At 37.4% G+C, this 26,959-nt stretch overlaps 1 protein-coding gene across 2 annotated transcripts; it reads left to right on the top strand.

Moving 5' to 3' along the window:
- The first annotated feature begins 14,241 nt into the window (after positions 1-14,241).
- Positions 14,242-26,364, top strand: SYT4 (synaptotagmin 4). 2 transcript variants are annotated; one of them, XM_055791709.1, is made up of 4 exons: positions 14,242-14,473; positions 17,291-18,099; positions 19,673-19,793; positions 22,868-26,364. In XM_055791709.1, exons 1-4 carry the CDS (start codon positions 14,440-14,442, stop codon positions 23,173-23,175), a joined length of 1,272 nt encoding a protein of 423 aa, XP_055647684.1. In that variant the 5' UTR covers positions 14,242-14,439; the 3' UTR covers positions 23,176-26,364. The 2 variants fall into 2 exon arrangements, with proteins under 2 accessions (XP_055647684.1, XP_055647683.1); XM_055791708.1 differs by having other exon boundaries at positions 17,291-18,105.
- Positions 26,365-26,959: the final 595 nt, after the last annotated feature.

Here is a 26,959-nt window from a genome sequence, read left to right as displayed (position 1 = left end):
GAAAGCTGCTTATATTTATTTATGTAAGTTACATTATGTTGCACATTGTGTGAAGAGATGGCATCTCCCAGTTGACTCGCAGAAAACACAAAATCATTTCCATCCATTTGGAAAACAACAAATGCAGACAATGTGGTAGAGCCAGGTTTGTGTGACAGCCCCTTGAAAAGTCAAGTTTAAATGCAAGTGAAGCTTGCACTTGTTAATCAGTCTGTGACAGGCATGGTCTTTTCCAAAACTATGTCCCCAAGGTGATTCTTACTCTCTTTAATAGAATACAGTCTGCAGTATGTCTGGAGAAAAAAATATGACACTCTTTGAAACTGCCCACGTTTACCCTTTGGCAGGCTGTACAATTTGATGACATACTTTCTTATGATGATTGCTATTACTCATACTACTGTCCTGCAGAAAGGCTTGGCAGACTTTCATACAGAGGTATGATGATGAACCACCTCTAGTTATTCACTTTTTCCACTATAACCAGAGAGGTTACTGCAATATGACCTCTAATATCAAGTTTGCAAAGTCTAGATTCTCTGGAGTCTGGTGCCACTGTCCAGACATTCTTCAGCTGCTTCTCCTAGAACTTTTGGACTCTTGTCCTCTGTTTCCAGAATCCCTTGAGTTGTCTTCTGTGACCTTTGCTTGGAATGAGAGAAGTTCAAACCACTCAGGTACCCCTTGGCTAGTGTGGATTTGAGATACAAGTTAATATCCAAGGCAGATTTTAATTCAAAATCTGCAGCTAAAAGTGAGTCCTACTCACAGTTGTATTAATCCAATTTCTTTCCTTTGTTAAGTTTCCACTGAACAGCTCCAGGAAGATACAAATCAGAGAGTCTGTTGGACAAAGGTTTTTGAAAGACAATGAGTTCAGTTAAACTTTGAAAGACCCATTCCTTTCATAAAACAGTTTGCAAAACTAGTTTATCCAATGCTAGTAGAGTCCCAGTCCCATAAGTGTCAACGTTCACAAAATATTTGGAGCAATCATGTGCCCAAAGCATAGCATATGTCATGGCATTTTATAGAGATTTCACCATTGCACCCTGTGGGGGGGAGATTAGTAGGTGACTTTCATTCTGAGACATTGGCAAAAAAATCCTTATAAAAATTATATCATTTAAAGTTCTCTTCCTTAACTTACACTCCCCATCATTATAGGGTGTCTGCCATAGTTTTTTTTTTATCAGAAGGGAAAACCCTGTTTTCCAAAAAAATAGTTCAGTTCCCAAGATGACAAATGCAAATCCGCAGTTGTTTCTACAGTTAACTAAATTTCTGAAAGGAGCTGTTGTTTCTTAGTATATGAGATAATTTAATGTTATTGCTTAACATGGTATGGGTACTTAAACATAATTGTCTAATGTAATTTGTCATTTTAAATACACCAGGATTTTGTGTACGTGCCTCCAGCAGCACTCGAAAAGGCTACAGGTCTCTCCTAAGTCCTGTCATACTGATAAGCCCAACGGAATGTCTCAGATTTCTTGGATATCGCAAATGACATTTATTTTAAAGCGAGCTGACTGACTGGCACATGTTACTTCCAGTTCATCTGTTGCTTCTAGAGTCCCATAAACATTAATGTTCGTGAAATATTTGGGACAAAGTGTGCCCAAAGTGTAGCATGTGCCATGACACAGTTAATTAAAATAGAAATCTTCAATTAGCTGTTGTATTGTATTTAGCTGTATTGTAGACACTTTTCTTTCAATAGACAGTTCAAGAGAAGGAACAAGCAAAAATGTGATTAAATATGGCTAAAATCCTAACAGAGCCACAATAATCTTTATGAATGACTTTAAATATGCAAACATAAAGCACTATATATTGTCTTTAAGCTAAAAAAACTAAAAAAAAACAAACCCCCAAAAAACTAAAAAAGAAAAAATATCTAATGACAAACCCAGCCTAGTACTCTTTACTTTGCAACAGTTCTGCCATGCAAAAAAAAAAAAAAAAAAAAAAAAAGCCAGATTTTCTGATAAGCTGATACTATTGGTGAGAACAGTTTGCTTACCTGCTATAAAGTGCAGCTGACATTACTGATTTTGTTTACAACTGCTCAAAACTTTACAAACCCATAATTCTGTTGACTGAAAAAATTTGCATATATATAGTGCTTTGTGCATGGACTGTACACATAGCCAGACCATATTAATATATTGTTGAAGCATTCTGGCCCAAACAAGTCAAATACCCCCTGATATTAGGCAAGCTAGAAAAAGATAATCTGTTTTGTTCCCAGAAACCTCATAGTTAAAACCATGAAAATTTAAGCATTTTCTTTTCACAGTTGTGTGTTCTAATATAGACTGTGCATTTGGCAGGAATATGGATTTAGCAAACTGCCTGAGTCACCTTAATTCAGTCCTTCCCTGGGAATTAATGATGGGATTATGTACCATGGATTCCCTATCTATTCTAGAAAATTGATGTATTATAAGTATCAGGCTCATGGAATAATGCAGGCTGCTGTTTGTAGTATTCCATGTCAAAAGTTGAAAGGTGAATAGTAAAGAAAGTTGGAGACTAGAAAGAGAGAAAATGTAATCTCAGAATTTAATGAAGTCTTGTTTGCAGTGGGTTGGTGATTAATGACTTTGCAAACAGAATTAATCAAAGGTTGGAAAGTGAGATCACCCCTTTGTAGACCTCCAGAATTATCATAGGAGAAGATACCATAAAGGCTTTGATAAGCAGATTTCAAGCACATTGCACATACTCTTAGTGGTCAGAAATCTACTTGGAGACAAATCCTGTTTGAGGTGTAAATTCCCTCATGTCTAACAAAGTACAAAATCTGTTCCCTTCCTCCTCCTGTCTTTAGGACATAGTGGTACTGGACAGGTGAATATTGTAATATCTGAACGCACATGAGTTTACCATCCAGCTTGTTTCATCACTGATAATCTCAAATCTGTTCTATTACTTCTGTCTGGCCACCAATTGTGGAACTACTGTCTTACGAGTTACAAGGTATGATGAGCTACTAAAGAGTTCTCCTTAACAAGGCAAGCCTGAACTTTCATCTCGTCCCCTACAAGACCTTCCTCATTTTTACCCCATGCTTTCTACTTGCCAAAGACCATCTAACTCCTCCCCCCATGCTTCCTGACAATTCTCCACGTTCCAATTTCTTTTTGGCCTGCCTAATTAAGCAAGAGGCACCACAGACAGTGCTGCGAATGTGGTGACTGGTCACCTGCCTCTCAGCAGCTGAATTGGCCAGGCAGAACATGTTACTTTTTAGCACCCACATGTAACCTTTAGGCTGTATTTTTGTATAGCTCAGCTGTGAGTACTTTAATATCTTTAGGATTTCTACTCCTCTGTCCGGTTTGGCTGATACTAGCCAAACGGATCAAAAGTTATTGTGGAAAGAGGGCTGACAGAAAGACTCAGTCACCGAGACAGAAGTGATGCCATCACATCAGGCTTGTCCCCTTAGGAAATCAGACTAAAATTTGGGACAGTTTCAGGATTAAAAAATTTGATTGCTGCCCTGGAGGATTTCCTTGCTGAATCTGCCACGGTTTTCTTACATGATGGTGGACACATCACTTCAATCATCTGAATATGACTTCAAATATGAAATGCAGTGGAGCTGAGCTATGGCAACTAGAGCTGCAGTAAATAGGGCTTGTGCATTAAAAACACATAAACTACTATATAATGCTGAGAAATCTGAAAACATGGGTCCTGTGGGACTAGTGAAGGACACTGAACTAGGGCAGACTCATGGCCTGAATTTTTCTGGCAGGCATTTAAGAAAAAATTTGGGTTCCTTAAGTGACATTTGGGTGAGATTTAGAAGCTGAAGTTTAGGAAGACAGTTCTGAAAAACTGTGCTTACTTTTTACTGCTTGCTACCTGAGTGAAACTGGGGCCTTTAGTTAGAGTTTGGGGATACTGATCATATTTTTTTCTTTTCAGTTTCCAGTGATTTCTCAAGGTGAAATAGATAATCAGACCTTGAAAAAAAACATTCTTTAGAACAAGGGCTCTCCAGAAGAGTTTGGTGGTGGGACTGGAACTGGTGGCAGTGCTGTCAAGGTCAGTCACAACACTATCAGAAGGACGTTGTAGTTATCTGCTCATCTAAAACTTGCAATTACATCCTTCCCATTCTTACTACAGCCTACATCTAACCAAACTGTACACGCAGTCCCAGTCCTCTGTCTTCCTCATGCTCCTTTCATGCTTTTCACTCCCATGAGCTCCCATAGTGTCATTCTGTCCTGTTACTATGGATCAGCTGACTAGGGGTAACAGTCCCTGGGCACATACTTACACTGAAATTATTCTAAGGATACTCCTTTTCACAACTTTCCTGTAGAGGCTCATATAGTACGTACTCTTGTCTCATCCATCTTTGAAAGCCGATTGTACATTAGACAATTGTAGGTATTAGGAATCTTACCGTGTCCATGTTGCCTTTTTCATTTAAACTTTTCTTGATTGCCATTGGAAAGAGGAGAGAAGATAGCTAAGGGAAAGGCATCCATTATTAGTTGCAAGAAAAACATTTTATGCCACCTTGTTTTCCAGAAATACAGAGATGATCGATTGCCTTAAGGAAACAACGCCAAGCCAAAGTCATATACATATGGCCAATTAGACAGAAAACATACTTACATTGCTTTAATTTGAAAGTGAAACTTTCCATAAAAGAGGCAAGCAAGTAAGATCAGGCTGGAAGGCCAAGGTAGACCTGTACTAATGCATAATCCTCAATACATGAGTAATATGGTTACTACAGCTTTTGATGACTGCTTTATGTATCATCATATTTTGTACCTATAGTCCAAATGTCCATTGTACTTTCTTAAGTAAGTATTGTACTGAAATATTACTCTTTTCCTTAAGAACAGGTATGTGGGACACCTTGCAATATCTCTAAGATAATGGTGGAAACTGCTGTTAGCCAAAACATGCTTATTGTTTTAAGGCATGGAAGTACACTACAGCTTAATAGCAAATGACCTAGGTATTTAAACTCAGATCTGGATTCTGGTTTCAGAAACAGGTCATAATCTGAAACCTTGACCCTTTTTGATACTGACTGATTTTTTTTAACCATTGCATCTGTGATGAACCCAATGAAATCTTGAATATCGCAGCACAGAGATATCTTAACCTACAAGTTGTTTTGCTGAGTCCGTGTACACCTCTCCTTTGCACCTGAAAATTTGAGGAAGACTATCTTAGAGGAGCATTGAGAAAATATCTAATGTTAAAGAAGTAGCAGGGATACTGTAATAATTTGTGCTTGAGCAAAAATTCCAAGAAAATCAATAATTTTATTTCCAGAAAAAGGTTTGATTAGCATTTGGTAAGACAGACCTGGGGCTAAGTATGGAACAACAAACAGTAATCAAGGTCCACTGCTCATTAAATGAGCACTGAGCAGTCTGAAGGAACCAAAGATTCTTTGGACCGATGTAATTTTATATAGTATTGTAAGGTGTATAAACATACACATGACAAGTAAATTCAGGTACACAGATAACCTTGACTCTAATATGTCTGAGTGCTGAAGTGTGCAAGATTTCCTAAGAGTCTTTTGTGAAGTTACTATTAAATTCCATTTAAATTCCATTAAAAGATGGGTATTAATAATTTTCCTCATTAATTTCTATGAACACAGGATCTCATTCTAACAATGCAGTTGAAAACAATTCAAGGAACCTGGGTAAACTAATGGGTACATCTAATTCTTAAAATCCAATGAGAAAATTCATAAGCATTATTTGGACTGGCATCTTTAACATCGCAAAGTTTAGGAGAACTCAGATCTCCCTATTCAGAAGGTTAGTAACTGTCAGATGTAATGTAGATGGCACCGTAAAGTACAGGGCATCATTTGAAAACATAATAGTGAAGGATATTTTCTGTCTGTGGCTTATGAAAACTGAGAATAATTTTTAAAAAAATCAAAAAAGTGTAAACTTCTGTTCTTCTATTTATTATTGAATTAAATATTATATTGTTCCCCTTTTCTATCAATATCTCTCTGCATCTGAGACAATAACCTTCTTACTTCAAAATCATCTGAGAGGACACAGAAAAACTTTGTTTATCCTGTTCAGCAATTCAGATATTGTTTTGACTTTAACATAAAAGGTCTGGACTGTTTATTTGGTTTAGGGTTGGTTGTTTTTTCAGGTTTTTGTTTGTTTGTTTGTGTTTTTGGGTGGGGGTTTTTGGGTATTTTTTTGTTTGTTTTTTTTTGTTTTTTTTTTTAATATTACAACAGTTGGCTCCTTTAAACTTATCTGCATGAAGCTGTATCAAGCATTCTTCATGTGCTGAAGAATCTCTAACAAAACCAGCTCCTGAGAAGTGATGCATATCTTATTAAGCAGAAATTCAGTGGAGCAGAATTGTTGTCGTAGTTTCCCCTTTTGCATTGTCTACCAGTGCTTGCATCACTACATTATTAATTTTTTCGTCCTTGCTGTCCTACAGAGCTGAACAACCTTTCTTCCTCCCTTCTTTCATTCTCCCTCCCTCCTTGTGCTCTGCTTTTGAATTAGGTTGCAATAAAATTTGTCCAAGTTCACGCTTCAGATTTTACCCAAAATGCAGTTCAGAAAATTTTACAGATGTAATGAAGAGTAAATCTTCATTTTTACCTATTGCTGATTAGTATGTGAATCACTTGGATGCCTCAATGTACAGGATGTATAGTGGGAAGAAACAGTCATAGAAATAAGAGGGGGGAAAGCACCTCTTTTCTTACAGCACCAAGGAATGGAACACTTCACCATTTGGCAGATTCATATGGAACAAAACGAAAGGGCCCCAGACTGATCTCTTAAGAGCAGCTACTTTACTCTTCATTCTACTGACATAGAAATAATTTGGCTTTGAATTCCTAATGCCATATTTAGTTAAATGAAAGCACTTCTCATAAATGCTTTTATCTGGATGGAGTACTTATTTTTCATCTACAATTCCCATTTACTTCTGTAGTGGTTCCAGAAGCTCCACCTCCCCTTAAAAAAAATATTAGATTTTAAAGACACTATTTCAGTTTTTTACTTGGTGAGTTTCTTTTCCCCAAAGAGCACATGCTGTGTTGGGGAAACATAACTAAGAATAGAGTGCAATGTGTAACAGTACGGATTCAGATTTTCAATGAATTTTGGGAGCAGTTGATCTTTAAAAACTAAGCTGCACACATTGTAATATTAATTTGCATGTTTAAATTAAGACATGTTAGCTTTAAGAACTTCAGTCAGCTTGCATGTGTGATGAAGACACCCACTAATTGCAAAATATTTGGGATCAAGTAGTTACCTCTAGATCCAGAGTTTTACAGGTTTTTTATTTTCTTAAAAACAAAGAAAAGTACCCTTCAGAATCTTTTGCCTTCCCTTCCTCTCCTATTTACTGTGACTCCAGTTTCCTAAGTCTGATGTTTGTCCCGTGCATGTGTATGTGCAACAGTAAATGTTGCAGCATTTTTACAATTAAACTGTGCAAATGTTAGCAGAAATACCTTTGCTTAATTGTACCTTGTAATCTTTGAAGTCCAGACAAAGAGCAGTCCTATGAAAGAATGTGATATATAACACATTAGCCGCCCTCAGTTAATCCCTCTATAGTGCAGTCTTTAGTCTGAGCTTCAGAGAATTTCTCCACTCTTTGAGCTTCTAAACATTGAACCTCCCACTGGAGTGAAGCTCTTACACATGTAATATTCAGTTGCCATAAATACTATACTAAGGTAGTGCGTGGAAGGAAGATGGGAAAGTAGTTCTCCATCTTTAGTAGATTACTCTGAGCACTGCATTCAGGTTGCATATTTATTTTTTGACTCACTAGAACATTACATTGGAAAAATGTCAGTAGGTCCATTTCTTCCTTTAAGAATAATATGTAGTATATTCCAGCAAGAAACAAGAACATTGTAAAGACTTGAACCTGGTTATGGACTTTATGGTGGAATGTTCTAATCTTTGGTGTCCTAGAAGGAAGTAAGATGTTCTAGATCAATTTTTCTGCTATCTGCTCCGTCAGCCATGTCTGGAGAATGGGTACAAAACAGGCCATCAGGGTGAAGAAATGAACTAGGTATTTGACTTTTCACACCAAAGCAAGTTTTCTTGAATATGGCAAGAGAAGAAAACATTTTACAGGATGTCCTTCCTAAGATTTCTTAAGATGTTCCCAGCCTTAAACATAAGTTCAGCATGAATTTCAAGGTCTGAATTTTAGGTTAAAGCTCATAAAAGTGGAGTTAGGTGTGGCTTAAGCACCTAAATCCCTGTTTTGGCATAGTTCCTCCATCCGTATATTCATTAATTAAATAAAAACCATCAAAGGCTTGTCTGTTAATGCTGAGATTTCTAACGAAGTCTGAATGAATTGGGTAAGAAATTAAAATTAGTTTGAGCCTTCTAATACCATAACAATTCTCTAAAATCTCAGCCTAATTCCCTAATGGTACCTTTTTTTTATTTACATGAGTTATTCTTTAACTGCTAATGCTAAGTTAAAGGCAAAAGACTCCTGACATAAACAAGGCTCTGATTCTGTTTCTTACTTTCAGCATTGTTGGTATCAAAGCCTATACTTGAAGAGGAATTAAAATTGTCTTTTCCTCAACAGGCAGAGGCTACCAAGATGAAAGAGTATTTTAGCTCCTGAGGTATCTATAGCCCTGGCTGAAAGCGTAAAGAGTGGTTCTGGCTCACCTGTATTGCAGAGCCTGTAAAACATATACAGACACAGTAATTTCACCAGCTCACAGACACTACCATTCATGAACCTTAGCACATAAACCCCAGTAGAATCTAGTTGTTATTGAAATAAACTGTCACCTGAAGCAATATATTGCCTAGAAAAATGTATCTTAAAATTATAGAAATAAAGGTAAAAAATGTCATAGGAATTATTAGTAGCTGCTGCCTCCCAAACCAAAATCTCCTTTTTGAGACTTTATTACATAAATCTATCTGTAACCCCCAGAAAGCTGATCTGCAGGCACTTTGGAAAGACTGTACATGCCAATATATACAGACCGAAATCACTCTGGAGCCTTTGTTGCAAAAATTTAATTGCAGCTGTGAGGGCTCTTTTTTTTTTTTTTTTTCCTTTTTTCTTTTTTTTTTTTCTCTCTCTTCATCCACCCTGTCGAACTGCAGGGAGGTCTTATAATGAAAATAAAATATATGTCAATGTGTATTTAGAAAAACTATGCAAGCTGTCTGAAATTCTGAAGGGACAGTGATATTTCTTATTCTTGGAAGAATCTTGTCATCAGTCAAACAGCCAATGATGGTTGATGGTTCCTTAATATAAACATCTCCCCTAAACTACTTAAATTATGTCCTTCACCCAATCTTACAATGTAATCAAGACACTGATCTACAGTGTTACTGTAGAGAAGAAAAATACTTGCTTTTAATATTTTTTTTTTAAAAATTATTAAATAAACAGTAACTTTTGACGTCTCACCTAACCTTAGGAACAGAGGGCAGCCCTTCAATTAGGGTACCAAACTCCATGTCTGTATGTGTAATAGGTGTTCTAAATTCCCACTATAGAAAAGGAGCATCTGGTCAATACAGCCAGTGGAGTAAAGAGAAAGATTTGGCTCAGCCTAAAGCTGATCCCTCAGGCATGACTCAATATCATGTTTAAAATATTAGACACATCTGTAGGTGAGCTAAGGGATTCATTTTGTTGGTTAAATGACATTGTATAATGACATTTGAAGCAGTTTACCTAAACTAATCACTCTAGCAGGCACCTCTACCCCACCTTCAGCTGCTGCTCCAGGTACAGGTCTGCTGTTGGACCTATCTTGTGTCCACTAGTTCTTTATGGCAGTTCAGGGCTTTTCAATGACTCTAGAAATGTGTTAAGAGGCAATTCAACCAAGCTCCAGAGTGAGAAGAATTCATCTTTAGATTTGTAGACTTGAAATTAGATGCCTCGATGTGATGTATGAGCTAAAGGATGATTCTAAATCCGTATCTCTAGTGCCATTTCAGGAACACTGTGGTATCTGATGTATCCACATGGCACTGGTAAATACAGGCCAGAAATTGTACACCATGCTGCAGCAGAAACTGAGGGTTATGCTGAAGTATTTCACTTAGCACTGGACTTTAAGATGCATAAAGGTGAAATCAGTAATGACCTAGGGAGGAGCAAGGAGTCCCTAAGGCCAAATAGGCAGTAGGCTGAGTCTTCAGGTGACAAGTCCAGCCTTGTCAGTCTATGTGACACCCAAATAAATGCCTTTAGGCATTTAAAGAGTGTCAAAGGCTGAGAGACGAGACAGGGAGGGATGCTAGCCCCTTTCCACTGTCTAATTGCAGAGCTAACTGAAGTAGAAATTAAACAAAGTGTAACTACCTAAATACTTTGTAGATCCTTTTGAATTTGTTTGACTTTCAGAAGCAGTGAATGCTCTGCACTTTTCAAAATCTGGGACTGATACCTGTGATACAGTTTTTACTTTTTAAACATGGCTGCAGGGCTTGATTTTCATAGGTGTTGAACAATATTAATTAACATCTGTAGTTTGGCACCTGGCAACTGTAGAACTCAAAATTAGATGTTAGTTTTGAAAATGTGAAACTCTGATTTTAAGCTCCAGGGAAACATTTCAGAGAGATGGAAAAGGACTGTTTCACCAGCTTCACCTCATACATATAAACCACCAAGTCTTATTTTTAAATGTTGGTTGACTTTTGGGGCCGGGGGATCTTTCTTGTTTAGAATAATTTTTTTTTCTTTTTCTTTTTTAAAGGGAGAGGATCAGGTTTTCTTCACACACAGGCTATGGGATCTGAAGAATGGTTACAGTTCATTTGCAGGTGGAGGACCATCTTTTCCAGCCCCATATGCTTATTTGAGGACTATCTGCTTTGGGAAGTGTATGGACTCTGTCGCTTAGCAACCACCCTCCCTTTGCTCGGAGTAGCAGGAGGATGCTCTGTGCATGCATGTGCACCAGTGATCTGGCTTTCAGACCACAGAAGGCCTTGTTGTGATACATATACAGAGATATATTGCAGACGATCAATCTATTTCAATTCAATGCAGGTAAAATCTAAATGAGCTCCTTTTAATGTTCTGTCTCTGAGCTGAAAGTATTCGAGATCATTTTGTTTGCTGGGAAAATCAAGGGAATATTACCTGAGCAGTGAGTTCCTAGTCCGAGTTTTTACTGAAGAGTCTGTTGCAAACTGTGTGAAGTGTTGCTGAAGTATCCAGGATGTTTTCTTCGAAGCAAATGAAGTGTGAAGAACATATAGCCACAAAAATGGAGAGTCATTACTGTTGTGTGGGACTGAACTGAAAGATAGTTACTTAACTGGTTAAGAAACGTACAGGGTTCACATGATGATTTTTCCCTCTGGCCACATGACAGAAGTGTAATGAAGCAGCAGTGAGTTGGTTATGTATCTTTGTGGTTGTACTACCTACATGGTTATACGCTAGTCATCTGGTGCTGATGAGTATAAGATGTACACTAGATGGTGCTTGCACAACGCAGGGAGCAAAAACTATGTCTGTCTCAAGATGTGTCAGCAACTCAATGCTCCACCTCCTCCTCCAGTATTTTCTATGATGTGCACTCTGTTCCATTAAGTGGAGTCATGTAATCAAATATAGAAGGTTCACGAGTGATGTAAAAAAACAATTATTTGCTCTTTCACTGCCCAATGCAATAAAGAGGTAAAATAATACATTTGTATATTTGGATGTATATTTACAGGTGCTTATGTATAGACGCATTCTTGGCAGCTCCAAGTTTCTAAAGAGAGAGAGCTGATATTGTAAAACATTTCCCATATTTCTTATAAAGAACTGCACATGCACAGAACTGAGACGAAAGAAAGGGCTTTTTACTATATGTTTGTACAGCACCCAGCACCATTCAGGTCTTAACTACTGCCTAAAATATAACATGAACTATTAGGAATTCTGGAAAATGAGGGGGAAATAAAAAGTAAGTAAAAAAATAATAAAAAAGTAGGACATATATCTTCCCCATTTAATCAGCATTATCACAGAAAAGAAAAAGAAAACCATAATCAATGTGTAAATGCTTTTTTATATATCATTGGGACATCTGAGAAACTAAAGGGAATAAAACCTGAATCAATCATTATTATATTTCCATGTGATCCATATTTTTTTATTATTTTTTTATATATCAACAAAGGCTGTCTTGGATTTCATTAAAAAAAAAAGTTGAAAATAATACAAGTATCAACATAATATATATGCTTACTATATCCCAGCTCAAATAGGATAAACGTGGTACCAAGATACACCATATATTGATTCTCAGTCTATTGTTTTTAAAGTCCAGACAGAGTAACAGCTTACAGTAGTCCATCATCCCAGTTAAACACATTTAACTCTAAATTTGTTTAAGGATCTTTATTTCAGTCATGTCTGGAGGTTTGTATACCTGGAATGTGGTCTAAAATCAAATGTAATTACTTTCAATGGATGCAAATTTTGAGCAAAGCTGGATTTGGGACAGAGAAAGGGAGGTGGATAGCAGGGCTGGGGGGAAGGAGGACTGGCAGAAAGAAGAGAGAAGTAGAGCCAGATTTGCTTGGACCGGTGCCAACACATGAACCCAAACATCCCAAATCAAATTCTGTTGCCAAAACACAAACAAGACTTGAACAACAGTTTCTGAAATCTTTTAATACCTGAGTTCATTGTAGTCCAGGTACTTGTAAGAGAAACACTCATGGCAAACTATTCTCTGTTTTTCATTAAATGGAATGGGATATAATGAAAACTGGCATAGTGGATATGGTTGTTCCTGGAAGTTGTGCAGGCATATACCAAGGCCAAGCTGCTGAAGTAACAGAAATAGATAGGCATGCATAAACAGTGTTAACCAAAATTGTCTCTACTCTCAGGATAAGCCAGGTACTTCATTCAGCTGTGTTTTGATGCTAGCTTACCATGATTCTATGGCTTTCCTATTTTTTTTTTTTTTTCTGAAATTCAAGGAGCTTCAGTGACTTCACTGTAAAACAAGAACATGCTTTAAAGTGGGCTAAAACATACCAGTTTCCAAGTGGCCCACCATGGAGTGGGGTCATGCCAGACTGCGCCTGCATCTGGATTTTGTTATTTGGAAAAGCAACAACACCTGTTTCCTATTTATGCAACAGAATTAGCAGTTGGGCTCCAAACTTGGCTGCTATGATTCTTTCTGAATCCAGGAGGAGTCAGATGCCAGGTGCTGGCTTTTGCAGCTCTGTTACACCAGGAGTTAGCTTGGGTTATTATACGCTACAGCAGTTCTAGTTACAGGCAGGTCTGCTTTCTCTCCCTGCTCCCCCTCATTCCTCTTGCCTGCCAGCTTTCCCCTGCCTCCCCACCATGCTCTCAGTCCAGACTGGGAGGCAGACTAAGCTTGGTAAAATCCAGAAGTATCTAGGTAGATTCATCTCCTTCCTAGACCTGCAGGAAGGTCAAGAGGATTTCCAAAGGGGGTTGAGTGTTTAGGTGGGGGTGGTTGGTGGGAAGAATGAGGAGGAGGGACAGAGAGAAAGTGCCTCAGGAGTTGTCATGACTCAAATCCAGTAAGTGTATCAAGTCAGTCATAGGAAAAATGTGTGCCTTGCAATTGGAGCCAAGGTGTCTGGACCATCTGAGTTGGCATCTCTATCACACTGTTTCATCCTGGATAAATAAGTAAATAAAGAAATCTTACCCTAGCAAAACAGACACACCCGTGTATTAGACAAGTTGACTGAATCACAGACATTAGCATTTCACTGTCTGTGTCTGATGGAGGGTGGGAGCTTATATCCTGCATCAGGGCAGTTAAAATCATCGACGAGTGTGTGTTCAATGCCCAGAAACGGGGGGGGGGGGGGGGGGGGGGGGAGACACAGGGAGGGAGGGTGTGGTGGTTGGGGAGGGGGGATGGGAGGTGGGAAAGGTGCTGATTTCAGCCCTGTAGCGTCAGGATTGCGTCAATTTCGGTTTCAACCACGTCTTCAGTCTCGGAGCGGAGCTACTCAGAAAAGCCAAAACAGGAAGGGGGTTGCAAATCAGTGTGCAAAGGGGAGGACCGACTCTTCCCCTCCCCCTCTCCTCCAGTCCCCTCGCAGCCTCCTCCTCCACCTTCCCCACCGCTCGTGTTCCAGGGTTTCGTTGTTGTTTTTTTGTTGTTGTTGTTTTCTCTGTTGTTTTTTTTTTTTTGTTTTTTTTTTTTTTTTAAACCCACGCTGGAAAAGACTGCTGCCCGAGGGCTGCGAGAGCGGAGAGCCGGGGCACAGCAGAGCAGAGCGTTCAGCACCCCGGGCAGCTCTCTTGGCACCCGTGGAGGCGGTTCCCGCACCGCGGACTGCCGCTCCAGCACCGCGGACAGCGGCTCCAGCACCGCGGACAGCGGCTCCAGCACCGCGGACAGCGCACGCCGCCAACATGGCTCCGATCGCCGCCAGCCGCCAGCAGTTCGGTAAGCGCGTCCCGGCCCCAACTCCCCGCCGCGGGGCTGGGGGCTGCTCCCCTCCCCGGGCTCAGCGCACGCAGGCAGCCTCTGCTGAGCCACCCAGCGCCTCCCAGCACGCAGCTTGTTGGGAGGAACCGGATTTCCCTCGGTTCTCTTCAGTCTCCAAAGTTGTGTGAATTATCTTTCTTTACCTTGTCTCCCTTCCTCCCTATCCATTCCCCCCGGTAAAGCACTGGAAGAAGTGAAGAGGTTTGTGTAGGTGCATTTTCAGATGAGAGAGGTTTGGGGTTGTTTACTCTGCCTTGGCTAAAGCAGCGTGGCTTCAGAGATAAATGATGTAAATCCATCCTCTGCTATAGAGAAAATCCTTGTTTAAGCCATTTTTGGAATAATTGTCATTCCTTTTTTCTTGTTGTAGAGAAAGACTTGTCTGTCGTTAGTTAAAGTGAAATATAGTCTTGTAAAGGACATTGCTTGGAAAATGAAAATACAGGATCTCAGTGTCTTCAGCTAAACAGCTACATCTTGATCAGTCTGGATTCATTGAGAATAGCAACAATAACAATGAACTTTTCAGTTTTGTCATTTCTACATACTGGCTGTAGGGCGATCAACTGCGATACCAGAAGTTTCAGAAACAGTCATATAGGTGCACTGGTAAAATAGCTACATAAATAACTTCACTCAGAAAAGCAGTAAGTAGAAATGTTTCTGAACCCTGCTTTACAAATATTGACTCTAGCCTAGATTATATTTGCTTTAGCAGTGGTTTAGTTCAAGGACCATGCCATTGGCTTAAGTGAAGTGACTCCAGATTTATATCACGTAACTGAAATAAGAGCTTATTCCAGAATCAATAGGTGATGTTTCCTATTAATACACAGCCTTGAATGTTAACTAATTCATTTACATCATGACAACAGCAAGAAATTCAGGTTGCAACATAATTAGTTGTAGATATAAAACCATTTTAGTAACCATTGCATCTACTTTCCTACTCCACCCACTTGATGTTTCTAACCACACTTGTGACATCATGCCTGTCTAATTAGTTAAGAAAGATATTAAACACTAAATTGATTCTACCACTGCTTTCAGTAGTTGTAGAATTAAAGTATAGCATAATACTCATTATTATAAAAAGTCTGTAGTCTCGTGAAAAAGTATTGCAAATGTGCAAATTATTCTTAAAAGCTATTAAAGTATTCTGATTAGTTTTCAATTACTTCTTGCTCTCTACCTTTATACCATGCATATTTAAAATGTTGCAGCCCAGGGAATTCTTGAAACTCAAAGCCAAGTGCTTAACTTAGAAATAATACTTTTTGTTTATGTATATAATTTTCAGTCATTTTATTAAGTTCTTACAATTAAGTATGTAGACTAATACAGTTTTTAGGCAAAGGGAAAGTGACATGAATATCGTCAGAAGAAATTAATAGCCAGACCCGATCCTTTATGTGCTGGAACATTATGTCCTACTTTGCTCTAACAGTATTGTTGTGGATTTTTTTTTTATTATTTTTTTTTTTTTTTTTTTTAATCAGCCCACTAAAAAGAAAAGGTATAGTGGCAGCACATCTATCTGCCCAGCTTTTACCTAGATGAAACTGATTTAGTAATACATAGACTGGGAATAGGTTTGCTTTTCTCATCCAGAACAATTTGCTAATCGAGAGAATCAGAACTGTTACATAATTGCTTTTATGCATAAACAATGTCATTCCATTAATATTCCATTGGCCTTCCACTGTTCCAGGAATAAAGATTAAGCTCTGATTGTTACATTGTGGGAGGTTTAAACTCACTTAGTAATGTTACTTATGGGCAAAATTGAATTTCCAATTAGTTGTGCTCATTTACCCTTCGATGCATGCTTTGAAGGGCTAATGGTACTCTATATGTAACTAATGTATCCACATGACAATTGAGGTTGTAACACTTGCTTAGTTTTCTCTTTATTCAGTTTAATTATATGATTCATATTAAGGTAGAAAAGAATTATGTTTGTTTGGGTTTTTTTTATGTGCTCCTAAAAAGTAGTGACCCTTCCCATAAACTCCCCGTAGCTTTGCTTCAGTGTCTTAAATGCAAAGCTTAGTGATTATCAACAATATGCTTAAATTTTTTTCCCATTCTGGACCCACATGTGACTGACCAATGTCACATCCATCTGGAAAAGACACTTGGTATATAATTATTCTAAATTTTCTTGATAGACTTCCCCCTGCAAAGTATTGAAATTCCCATTGAAACTGTTGAGTGTTATAACCTCCAATTAAACTCAGTTCTTTCAAGAGATACCTCCAGGCAATTATGGGATCTGACCATAAAAAATGAGTTAATTAAGTGTACAAAGTATTCTAGGAAACAGTGTGAAAAGCAGCTGATGTATCTATCAGTAACGCTTATTTCAGAATCTGTGTTATCTAACCAACAAACCTCCATAATCTCAAAGCTGAATCCTTCTGAGAGCTGATATTACTCACAGACATATAAACTCAGAAACTACATGCAGAAGGATGAGATAGTCGAGAAATTACTAATAGTTATTACTATAAGGATGGAAATAGTATCTTCCTCCCAAACACTCCGTGTATGGAAAAATACTAAGAAAATAACGTGTGTCTTGGTACAGGACTACACATTCATTCCTGCAGGTGGCGAGCAATATGTACAATGCAAAGCACTTTCAGTCTGTCGATCCTGCTGCTCTTACCATCTCGTATCAGCTTGTTTTACCAAATTATTACTTTATTAAATATCACACAGAGTCCAAGGCATTGCTGCTTACGTGCTTGTTGATATTTATTTGATTTGCAGATGAAATTCCTACAGTGGTTGGGATCTTTAGTGCATTTGGCCTTGTCTTCTCTGTCTCCCTTTTTGCTTGGATATGCTGCCAACGTAAATCTTCCAAATCAAATAAGACCCCTCCATATAAATTTGTCCATGTTCTGAAGGGGGTTGATATTTACCCTGAGAATCTCAACAGTAAGAAGAAGTTTGGCGCAGATGATAAAAGCGAAACAAAGAACAAATCAGCGATGCCGAAGAATTCTCTCCATCTTGACCTAGAGAAGAGAGACCTAAATGGCAACTTCCCCAAAGCAACCCCCAAAATCCAGAGCTCTCCAGATGTTGAAAATTTGTCTCCTAAGCGCTTTGCAGAAAGAAAGAAAGATTCATTATCTCCTGACAGTTTAAAATCCATCACTTCCCTGTCATCTGAAGATAAACAAGACAAGCTAGGAACTCTCTTTTTCTCCTTAGAGTACAACTTTGAGAAAAAGGCATTTGTAGTGAACATCAAAGAAGCACGTGGGCTGCCAGCAATGGATGAACAGTCAATGACCTCTGATCCCTACATCAAAATGACAATCCTGCCTGAGAAAAAGCACAAGGTGAAAACCAGAGTGCTGAGAAAAACCTTAGATCCAGCTTTCGATGAGACCTTCACGTTTTATGGGATCCCCTATAGCCAAATTCAAGACTTAACACTTCACTTTATGATCTTGAGCTTTGACAGGTTTTCCAGAGATGACATCATTGGAGAAATCCTCATTCCCCTCGCAGGAATTGAACTGTCAGAAGGAAGGCTGCTAATGGACAGAGAGATCATCAAAAGAAATGTTAGGGTAACATGTTTTTTATTTAAACCTTAAAAGTGTCGTGCTAGTGTTAGCTATGATTCTTATGTAATGCTGCTACCATCTTGAAAAGAAAAGGAAACAAGCTTATCATGCAAGTCATTGAGATGCTTTCATAACGGCAGTATGAGGAAGCAATTACACAAATGTAATAAAGAACATTACAATGAGCATATCGCAAGAAAGTGCTAATGTCCTAAACTCTACTTGCTTATTCAGCTGGTCCAGCAGGTTTGAGTGAACCCATTTACATCTGGTCAAGAGACCTCACTCCACATTAATTTACTTTAAAAGGAAAGAATGCAAAGATTTAGATATTATCCCCCTTCTCCTCCCTCCCTTTTTCTGTTTAACAAGATTCCTTCTTAAAGCTTTTGGAAATCAATGTAAATCTTTCACTTCAGCTACACGGGTTTTATAGCAGATTCTTAAAGAGTGCAGGTAGTCTTTAGTTAAGAAATTGGAACCTGTTAGAGACCATATGCAGTAGTATGTTCTTGCACTTCATTGCTGTTACTACCTTCTCTCTCAAGATTTGTGACACAGGCTGCAGCTCTACTAAGGATAGTAAGACGGGGTGGGGGGTGGGGGTGGGGGGGAGGGGGGAAGCCAAAGACTTACTGAAGGCAATGGCAAAACATACTGATTTCACTGGGATAAAAATATTTCATACCATCTTGTCTCATTTCAGAATGTAAAGATCATTTACAACCATCACAGCTGAACCACAGAAAGGCACATGCATCACACACACGTCTCTTAATCTCTACTAAGGAAGTGGAATGTGTATTGCCTTTCAATTTGATTGTTTTCAAAGAGCAAGCATACTGCCAAATCAAATAAATGTCTACCAGACAACATACCTATAACTAATAGTGTTATTTTGCAATTCTATCACTATATTACAACTATAACTATGTCATTGATATTTTCTTGAAAAGTTCTTGGGTTTTCTAGTATATAAGGTATTATTTTTGCTTGTTTCCCTTGCCTTCCTCCTTTCTGTGAAATAAACAACTGCAAATTCAAATCTAATAATCATAAAGAAGTCCTTTTATCTCATCTTTATTTCATGTATGTTATACTGCTTTAGGAAATGTCAAGGATGAGATTTCACTTACTGAATCTTTCCTGTTTAAAAGATTTAACTGAAGATTTATTTATTTATTTATTTATTTATTTATCTTAGCTATTTCTTTCAACATAGCTTTATGGATTTTTCATCTTTTTCTTAAGATCTTTTTTGTTCACTGAGATTTTTTTCCTCAGCATGTAGGATTTCATTTCTAATCTTTGAATTTAATGTCATGTCATCTTGTATTTTAATTTATTTTCATGTAGTCTGATAACCAATCATAAAGAGTTATATAACTATAGTATAGAGAAATAATTTTTGCTATGTAAAACTGCATAACTCCGTAAGTTATATCCCTTTACATCATTTCAGAGCAGACAGTTATGTGACATTTCATGAATCTTCTTAATTCTGGTTTAAAGTTTGTCAATATAATTGCTTATAAATAGTGCTATTTCTTTTTTTCTTTCATTTCCTCAGAAATCATCTGGGCGTGGAGAATTACTGATCTCTCTCTGTTATCAGTCTACAACAAACACGCTCACTGTGGTTGTTTTAAAAGCCAGGCATCTACCTAAGTCTGATGTGTCAGGATTATCAGGTAATGGTTTTACTAATGAATATGCCCTAAGAATATAAAAGAAACAGACAGAAGACAGCTGAAATGTGGCATTTCAGAGACTAAAAATATCCCATAAATGCAGAAATGGTGTGTTTAATATTTTCAGTCTCTTCATTTTATTCATATCTAGGTCAATGCTTTATTTTCCAGGGTATGTATTTTACAAATTTGTTCTTCAATCACGTTAAAAGAACATGACATCTGTTATCAGTGGAAACCAATGAGGTTTGTGATTGGCTTGAGCAGAACCCATCTGTTATAAGTATGGGATGTTGTTTGCAGATGCTAAAGGCTTTTATTTATGACCAAAAATTAGTTTATTTACAGAAAATCAGTATTGAGTGAGATCATCGTATGGTTTGTTTCAGCTTAGCACCAAGAAATGCAACCAGTTACACCAGTGCTGAATTTGGCTCACTGAGCACTAACATTTATTTGGCAAGGTGAAGAGGTGAATTATGCCAGTGCTGGAAGCAGGTTGTAACATAACATCCATGCTTTATGGTGAGCTATACTTGGGATACTCTAAGGAGCAGGTTTTGCACTCCCTTCCCCTGGTCTGGTGCCATTTTGCATTCAGTGGAACCCCATTTGAAGCCAACACTAGAAATTCACTTAGATGGATATTAGTGCTAGATAACATAGTAACAGAATAAAATTTAGTGTACAATATACTAGGGATAAGACAACCACACAAGAAGAACAGTATACAACAAAGGACTACACAAATAGTAGCACATCTGCTGGTGATTCTGTATAGGACTGATACTCTCATTTCACAGGATTTTATTTTGAAAAAAGGAAAAGAAGAAGTAGACTGGGGACCCACTGAATCATAATTACTGCAGCCAGTAATAGTCTTTCTACTTCTCATACGAAGAAAAATAGCAGTTTACCTAGAAAGTTAAACCATGCTGGATCCAACAGAACAAACCTATAGATCTCTCACATTTACATAGTAAAGTTCCATTGAAATCCTCCTTATCTCTTTTATACACATACTATAAGGAGAAAGGATCTAAATGGAGCCTAAGTTTGCTCCACTATAAGAGAGCATACATTCTTCTAATAATCAACCCCAAAGTCACAGAAGATAGTGCAGGATTCATGAAGACAGCAGGACAGCAAGCTGATCTCAACAGACCAAGTCTGGCTGAGGTTCACCAAGGTGGGAAAAATAACTTGAAAACAAAATCCCTCCTAGTCTCAGCAGTCACCTGGACCCTGTACAACATCCAAACTACACATTTGTCTACTGTATTTCTTCGGGGTAAAGCTATCCATTTTGTTCTTTCTGCTTCTCTCAATAGAACCTTGCTAACTATAATAGGAAAATAATTATTTCTAAGAGATCCAGGCAGCCATGCTACATCTGGAGACCTAGTTCATTTAGACAGTTCTTCATTTGCTGTTCATCAACAAGGCAAGGTTCAATAGCTGTTTGGGTGTCAGTAACATGCTGCACTCATGACAGTCCTTATTTCTTTGTGACTTCCTCCTCATCCCAACAGAAATCTTGGACAATGAGAATGGTGAAATGGTGTTTCTATGGGGTAAACTAAACAATTGCATATCTCAGTCTCGTTAGGAAGATGGGATTATTTTTACTTAGAAGCTGTTCCATTCTCACAACCTCCTTGGTTTCCTTGATACCTGGTGTTGAGGTCTCCTAAGAGACCTAATAATATCAAGAGGAACATTTTAGCCTTATCTAGTAGCTGGTCAGAGGTAACAGTCAGAAAATATCCTCTTAACAGAAGGTAAAAACAGTGTGAATCCCCTTGTGAGTATTGATTTTGATATTTTTAGTGCTTGTGTGGCAATATCTATTTCAAAGCCAATGAACATTTTAATTACATTAAGCCTTATTTTAAAGTATTTGTTTGGGTGATAGGCTATGAAACTGAAGTTGTATTCTATCACACCTTACTCCTGTTAAGCTCTTGTCAGCTCAAGGAAGCAAAAACCTTTTCATCATACAACTATTTGAGCCTGATAACTTTGGCATTTCTAAACATGGTTCAGGTTTGATTTTACTTTTTTAAAAAAGTATTTTAAAATTATTCAACTATTCTTGATGTTTATTAGCTGTTTACATAGCCTATATTGTTTGACAAGGTTTAGTAGAAAGGATTTTGTACTGCATATTTGCACTATGAGAATTTGGAAGCAGCCCCACATTTGCATTGAAATAAATGCCAAGTTACTTGAAAGGGATGATTGTTAAAGCATTTTCTAGAATCCCTCTGAAGGAAGAAATACAGCCATTGCTGAAGACAGTAGCAAAGGAATCTTGCAACAGTTAAATAATTATGAGGAATGCAAACAGTCAAAGTTGGTCAAGGGCTAAATATATGGACGTTTTCCCTTCCCTTCTTCAATAGTACTACAGCACAGACACCAAGTCAAGTGGATATCATAACAACGCACATACCCTTACATTTAAAGTTTACTGTTAAATATGCTTAATAAAAATTGGTAGAAGCAATTTAATCAAGCTAATTGACATTGCTGGAACCACAACAGAAATTAATCACATTCATTCATCCATTCTCTCAGCATGAGCTTAATCCTTCCTTTCTGAGGCTTTTCTTTGTATGAGTCTTATTAAGGCTAATGATTATCCTCTACTGGTAGAACATGTGACAAGCAGAGTTCTGTTACACATAAGTATGTAATGATACATATTTGTCAGAGTCTATTAGAATTTACTTTCCGACCACCTTTTTATGTAGTAAGGATGTTACTAGGGTTAATGGACTGCAAGGAAGGATTTGTCTCATGAAGGAGACATCAGTGTTTGATCAGATGAATCATGCCCTAAACTTCACCAGCTATCTTGATTACATCTTTGATGACCATAAAGAGAGCTTAAAGGGACTAATCATGATGTAAACACAATTGGATGAAATGAATCATCTTCAATAACTTGAAATATCCCCTCATTGTGATGCAATTATGTTGATAAATTATGAAAATTACCATTGAACTAGATCAACAAATTTTTACAGTACTGTTCAAGAGCTGACCTGTGCTTTATCTTTTCATTGCAGACCCTTATGTCAAAGTGAACCTGTACCATGCTAAGAAGAGAATTTCTAAAAAGAAAACCCATGTGAAGAAATGCACCCCCAATGCAGTGTTCAATGAATTGTTTGTCTTTGACATTCCTTGTGAGGGCCTTGATGATATCAGCATTGAATTTTTGGTTTTAGATTCAGACAGGGGGTCAAGGAATGAGGTCATTGGTCGGTTAACCTTGGGATCTTCAGCAGAAGGAACAGCTGGAGAGCACTGGAAAGAAATTTGTGAATATCCTAGGAGACAAATTGCCAAATGGCATATGTTGTGTGATGGTTAGCAGCTTAGAGAGGGGTTGGAACTTGAATAACTATATATATTTCCATAGGCAAGGAGCAGTTTTTTTCTTTGCTATTTAAAATTACAGGCTTGTAACTACAAGACTTTTTTTTGGGGGGGTCAGGGAATAAAAACTAGATTGAATTACCAGAAGAGAAGGTAAACTAAATTTTTTACAGCAAATGAAGGAATTTCTGTTTCATTAGACTTTAACATAATTGGATCAGATTCATATTCTTATGGAGTTTAAATAACCTGAAACTTCTGAAGCACTATAAACTTCAATAAGAGCAGATGATGTTTTATGAAAAAAAAAAACAACAAAACACCAAAAACCAGTAAACCTCATTAAAACATATCATTAGATCTAAAAGAACTCACCTTTGGCTTATTGGGGAAGGAGCTGAGTCTGTAAAAGCCATGGGGATTGTGGGTGAGTAGGAGGGGAATTCCTTCTGCCCCTCCATCAAAAGCCTTCTTTTATGAAAATTCAATCATTATTTGTACGTTTTTGTTACTTATACTTTGATCATCCCAAAGACTGAAGAGATTTTCAGCAATTTGCTTTACATATCACATCGTGTGTAACTAGTTGTTTTATGTGTGGAAATATTGTATAATTACTTACACCTGGATTTTTTAATATGTACATATATAACTTGTTTTATTACAGTGACCAAAATAGATACATTCTACAAATTGTTAAGCAAGTTAACATACATTGTTTTGTTAAAAGGGCTCCTTTACGGGTGACTGTACATGTTACAGTATAGTTAGAATTTGGGATTAGATATGGCTTGCATTTTTTTTCCTTTAGCAAGGATTACACTTTAAGCATTTCAAGCCATGGGAAAGCATTTCTGTTGAGGTGAGGTAACATACAGGATATTGCAGTCAATGACCTTTCACCAATTATATTTTAAGCCATTCAGTAATACTTAAAAAGAAAAAAAAAAGTAAAAAAAAAAAAAGTAAAAAAAAAAAGCTGTTTCTTTTTTTGTTTCATGAAAGAACAAACAAAATTAGTGAGACAGAGAATAAAACCTTATTCTGCTGGTTAACTTCCTGAACTGTGACTATTCCATTACAGCCAGTATGACTACTCCCGACATACTGAGTTTAATACGTTTTTAAACTTTTGCAGGATAGGAAACCAAGCTTGCATTATAATTCATCCAATATTATGTTAGACAAACTACTTGAAAAGTCCATTTCACTTAGATTATATGCTTTAATGTTTATTACTGATCGTACTGAAAATTGGTGGTGGTAAGGAAAAATAACATGGTGGTAAGGGAAAATAATTTCATGTTAGTGTGACATATATAGGTTTAAACTTAAATCATGCCAGGCTGGGGGAGTATCAAGTGTAACATAAACAAGTATATAAATAAAGCATTTAGACCTGTGAAACTGTTGGTCACAGCAGAAAGACTTTTAGGCTGTCAGAACTATAGCACAACTACAAGCAGATTCTTTCCTAAAGTTTGTACGCTGATTTCTGATACAGAATTGTTTGCAAATATTACTCCTACATCATTTTCAATTACTATATATAAAGAAAAATATAATGATGTTAGTTGTTGACATAAGAAGGATTTAAAAAGTGGAAAACCATTTCAGTATTTTTACATACATCATTTTGTCATTTGTAATCCCATGGAAGTCAATGAGACTATTTGGGAATTCAGATATTGCTCAATGTGAATAAAGGTAACAATGGGCATGCTGGGTAAACCCCTCATACACTAGATGTCAAATTACTTTCATTAAACAACAGATCCAGGTCCTATTCAAAACTGTTGGGGATTTCTTGTCGACTTTACCTGTTCTCATATGGATAAATTATGTTTGCAGTAAAGGACGCTGAAATATGAAATATGCAAGTAGACAAATAGTACTGGGAGAATTCCATTGAGGCTCTTCCAGGTTTTGTGTCGGTATTTTCTCCAGTTTTTGAGAATGTGTTTGATATAACAGTGTTTATAAATTTCTGTAAAAATACATTTTCAAAATAACATAAACATGCTTTTTATGATAATGCTCAATGTAAAAAAAAAACCTGCGTATTGTATGTGTAAAGGAGAGGAATCTTATTTGTTTATTTCTTAAGAAAGCTGATTAACTGCTTAAGGGCTAGAGTTTGCCAGCCACATTCAAGCTGAGCAAATCCAAAGCCACCAAGTTAAAGCAAAGATGCCCACAGGCTTCAATGGGGTTTGAAGTGCAATCACAGAGCAAAACTCTTGTGAGTCAATGCAGAAATGTCAATGGGACTATGGATAAGGGGAGACACTGATCTGGTGGAGACTGGGAGAGTTTAAGTCAGTACCACCTGATCAGAGTTGTTACAATTTCTAGTAAAGAAAGAACATTATACTGTAAGCAATTGCATGAAAGAGAGTGTGACAGCTTGTAATGAAAAAAAAAGAAAAGAAGGTTTGGTATATTAGCCTATAGGTAGTACATTGTCTCTAAAAATCAGATGACAGGAGTCATCTGTCTCCAATGGACACAAATTCTGACATTAGGAGAAAAAAAGAATCCACCTTTTTGAATTAATGATGGGCTGTGACCATCTTTCATTTTGCGTTCAACAAGTCGTCATAATTTTTTTTTTTTTTCCAAATTTCTATAGCAGCTTGAGGGTTGATATTTCTGCCAGCTAAATGGCAGTTGTTGGTTGGGGTAGGGGGTAGGAATGGGAAAGGGAAGCAAAGACATTTTTATTAAATCTAAAAAGCCCCTGTAAATATTTTTTTATTTTAATTTAAAACAATGATTAGCTTGGAAAGTTGAGTAAAGACGACTTGTAACACATCTGTAAACCAGACAAGGCAGGAGAGAATGTAAACCTGTACCAAGATGAGAAATTCTGCTGTTTTATAAAGTATTCAATGATCATTGTGAATATCTTGAACTCTGTTAAGGATACTGTACTGTATTAAACATGTAAAAAAATGTTGTTTGTCTAAGTAGCTTACAAAAATAATAACTCCTTGAATGGGAGCCTATCCATGTCTGGAGATCTGTCGTAACTAAATACCTGATTCGTTATGGTGTTGTAACTTAATAGAAGCTATTTGAGAGGAAGCATGGTGTATGAGATTTTGTAAGTTATTTGTGCTGGTTCTGTATGTTGTGCCATGTGTGTAAGACAAGAATAAACTGCTGCTTTTGTTCATCCCATCCTAAAACAATTATCCCACCAATGTATCTTTTCCAGAGATTTCTGCTATTGTTTGTACTCATGGTCTACTCTCTCATGCTTCTATCAAAAAGCATTTGCCTTGCAAAATCTTCCTCTTCTCACACAGGTGGATTAGACTTGTTCTGCCAAATAACTACCCAGGCATATTCCATATTCTTTATTCCTAGCTTCTTGCTGCATACTTACATTTGCCTTGAACTGTACCGTACACTCAGGCTAGAATTTGAGACACGGTCCATGACAGAAAATCTGAGCCCTACGTGGGATATACAGGGACTGATATAAAGATATAAATAAGAATGAATTCTAGCATATTAGGTGGAAGAAGTGAAATGCAATTGCACTTTACTATTGGAATCCTGGTGACATTCCATGTGTTTTCCAGAAGCAAAAAAATATCTCCTGGACAACCATGCTGTACCACTCTTACTTCCTTTGATGTAAGGAAGTCATGTCAGATACCAGCTTGTCAGGCAAGTCTGGAAATTAAGGTAGAGAAATCATTCCTTCAAATGCTATACAGAAGTACAGACTTTGCTGCTCTTGTCTCTGTTTATTAGAGTATTTTACCAGC

Source organism: Falco peregrinus, chromosome Z (genome assembly GCF_023634155.1).
Source record: "Falco peregrinus isolate bFalPer1 chromosome Z, bFalPer1.pri, whole genome shotgun sequence".
Taxonomy (NCBI): domain Eukaryota; kingdom Metazoa; phylum Chordata; class Aves; order Falconiformes; family Falconidae; genus Falco; species Falco peregrinus.
This window is presented reverse-complemented; position numbering and strand designations above follow the sequence as displayed.

What these genes read in the sequence shown, in the direction of transcription:
- SYT4 (XM_055791708.1), top strand. Translation starts at nt 14,440, where the DNA reads ATGGCTCCGATCGCCGCCAGCCGCCAGCAGTTCG. An exon ending in CGCCAGCCGCCAGCAGTTCG is followed by an intron (nt 14,474 to 17,290) that starts GTAAGCGCGTCC and finishes TTTGATTTGCAG; the next exon opens with ATGAAATTCCTACAGTGGTT. An exon ending in TCATCAAAAGAAATGTTAGG is followed by an intron (nt 18,106 to 19,672) that starts GTAACATGTTTT and finishes TCATTTCCTCAG; the next exon opens with AAATCATCTGGGCGTGGAGA.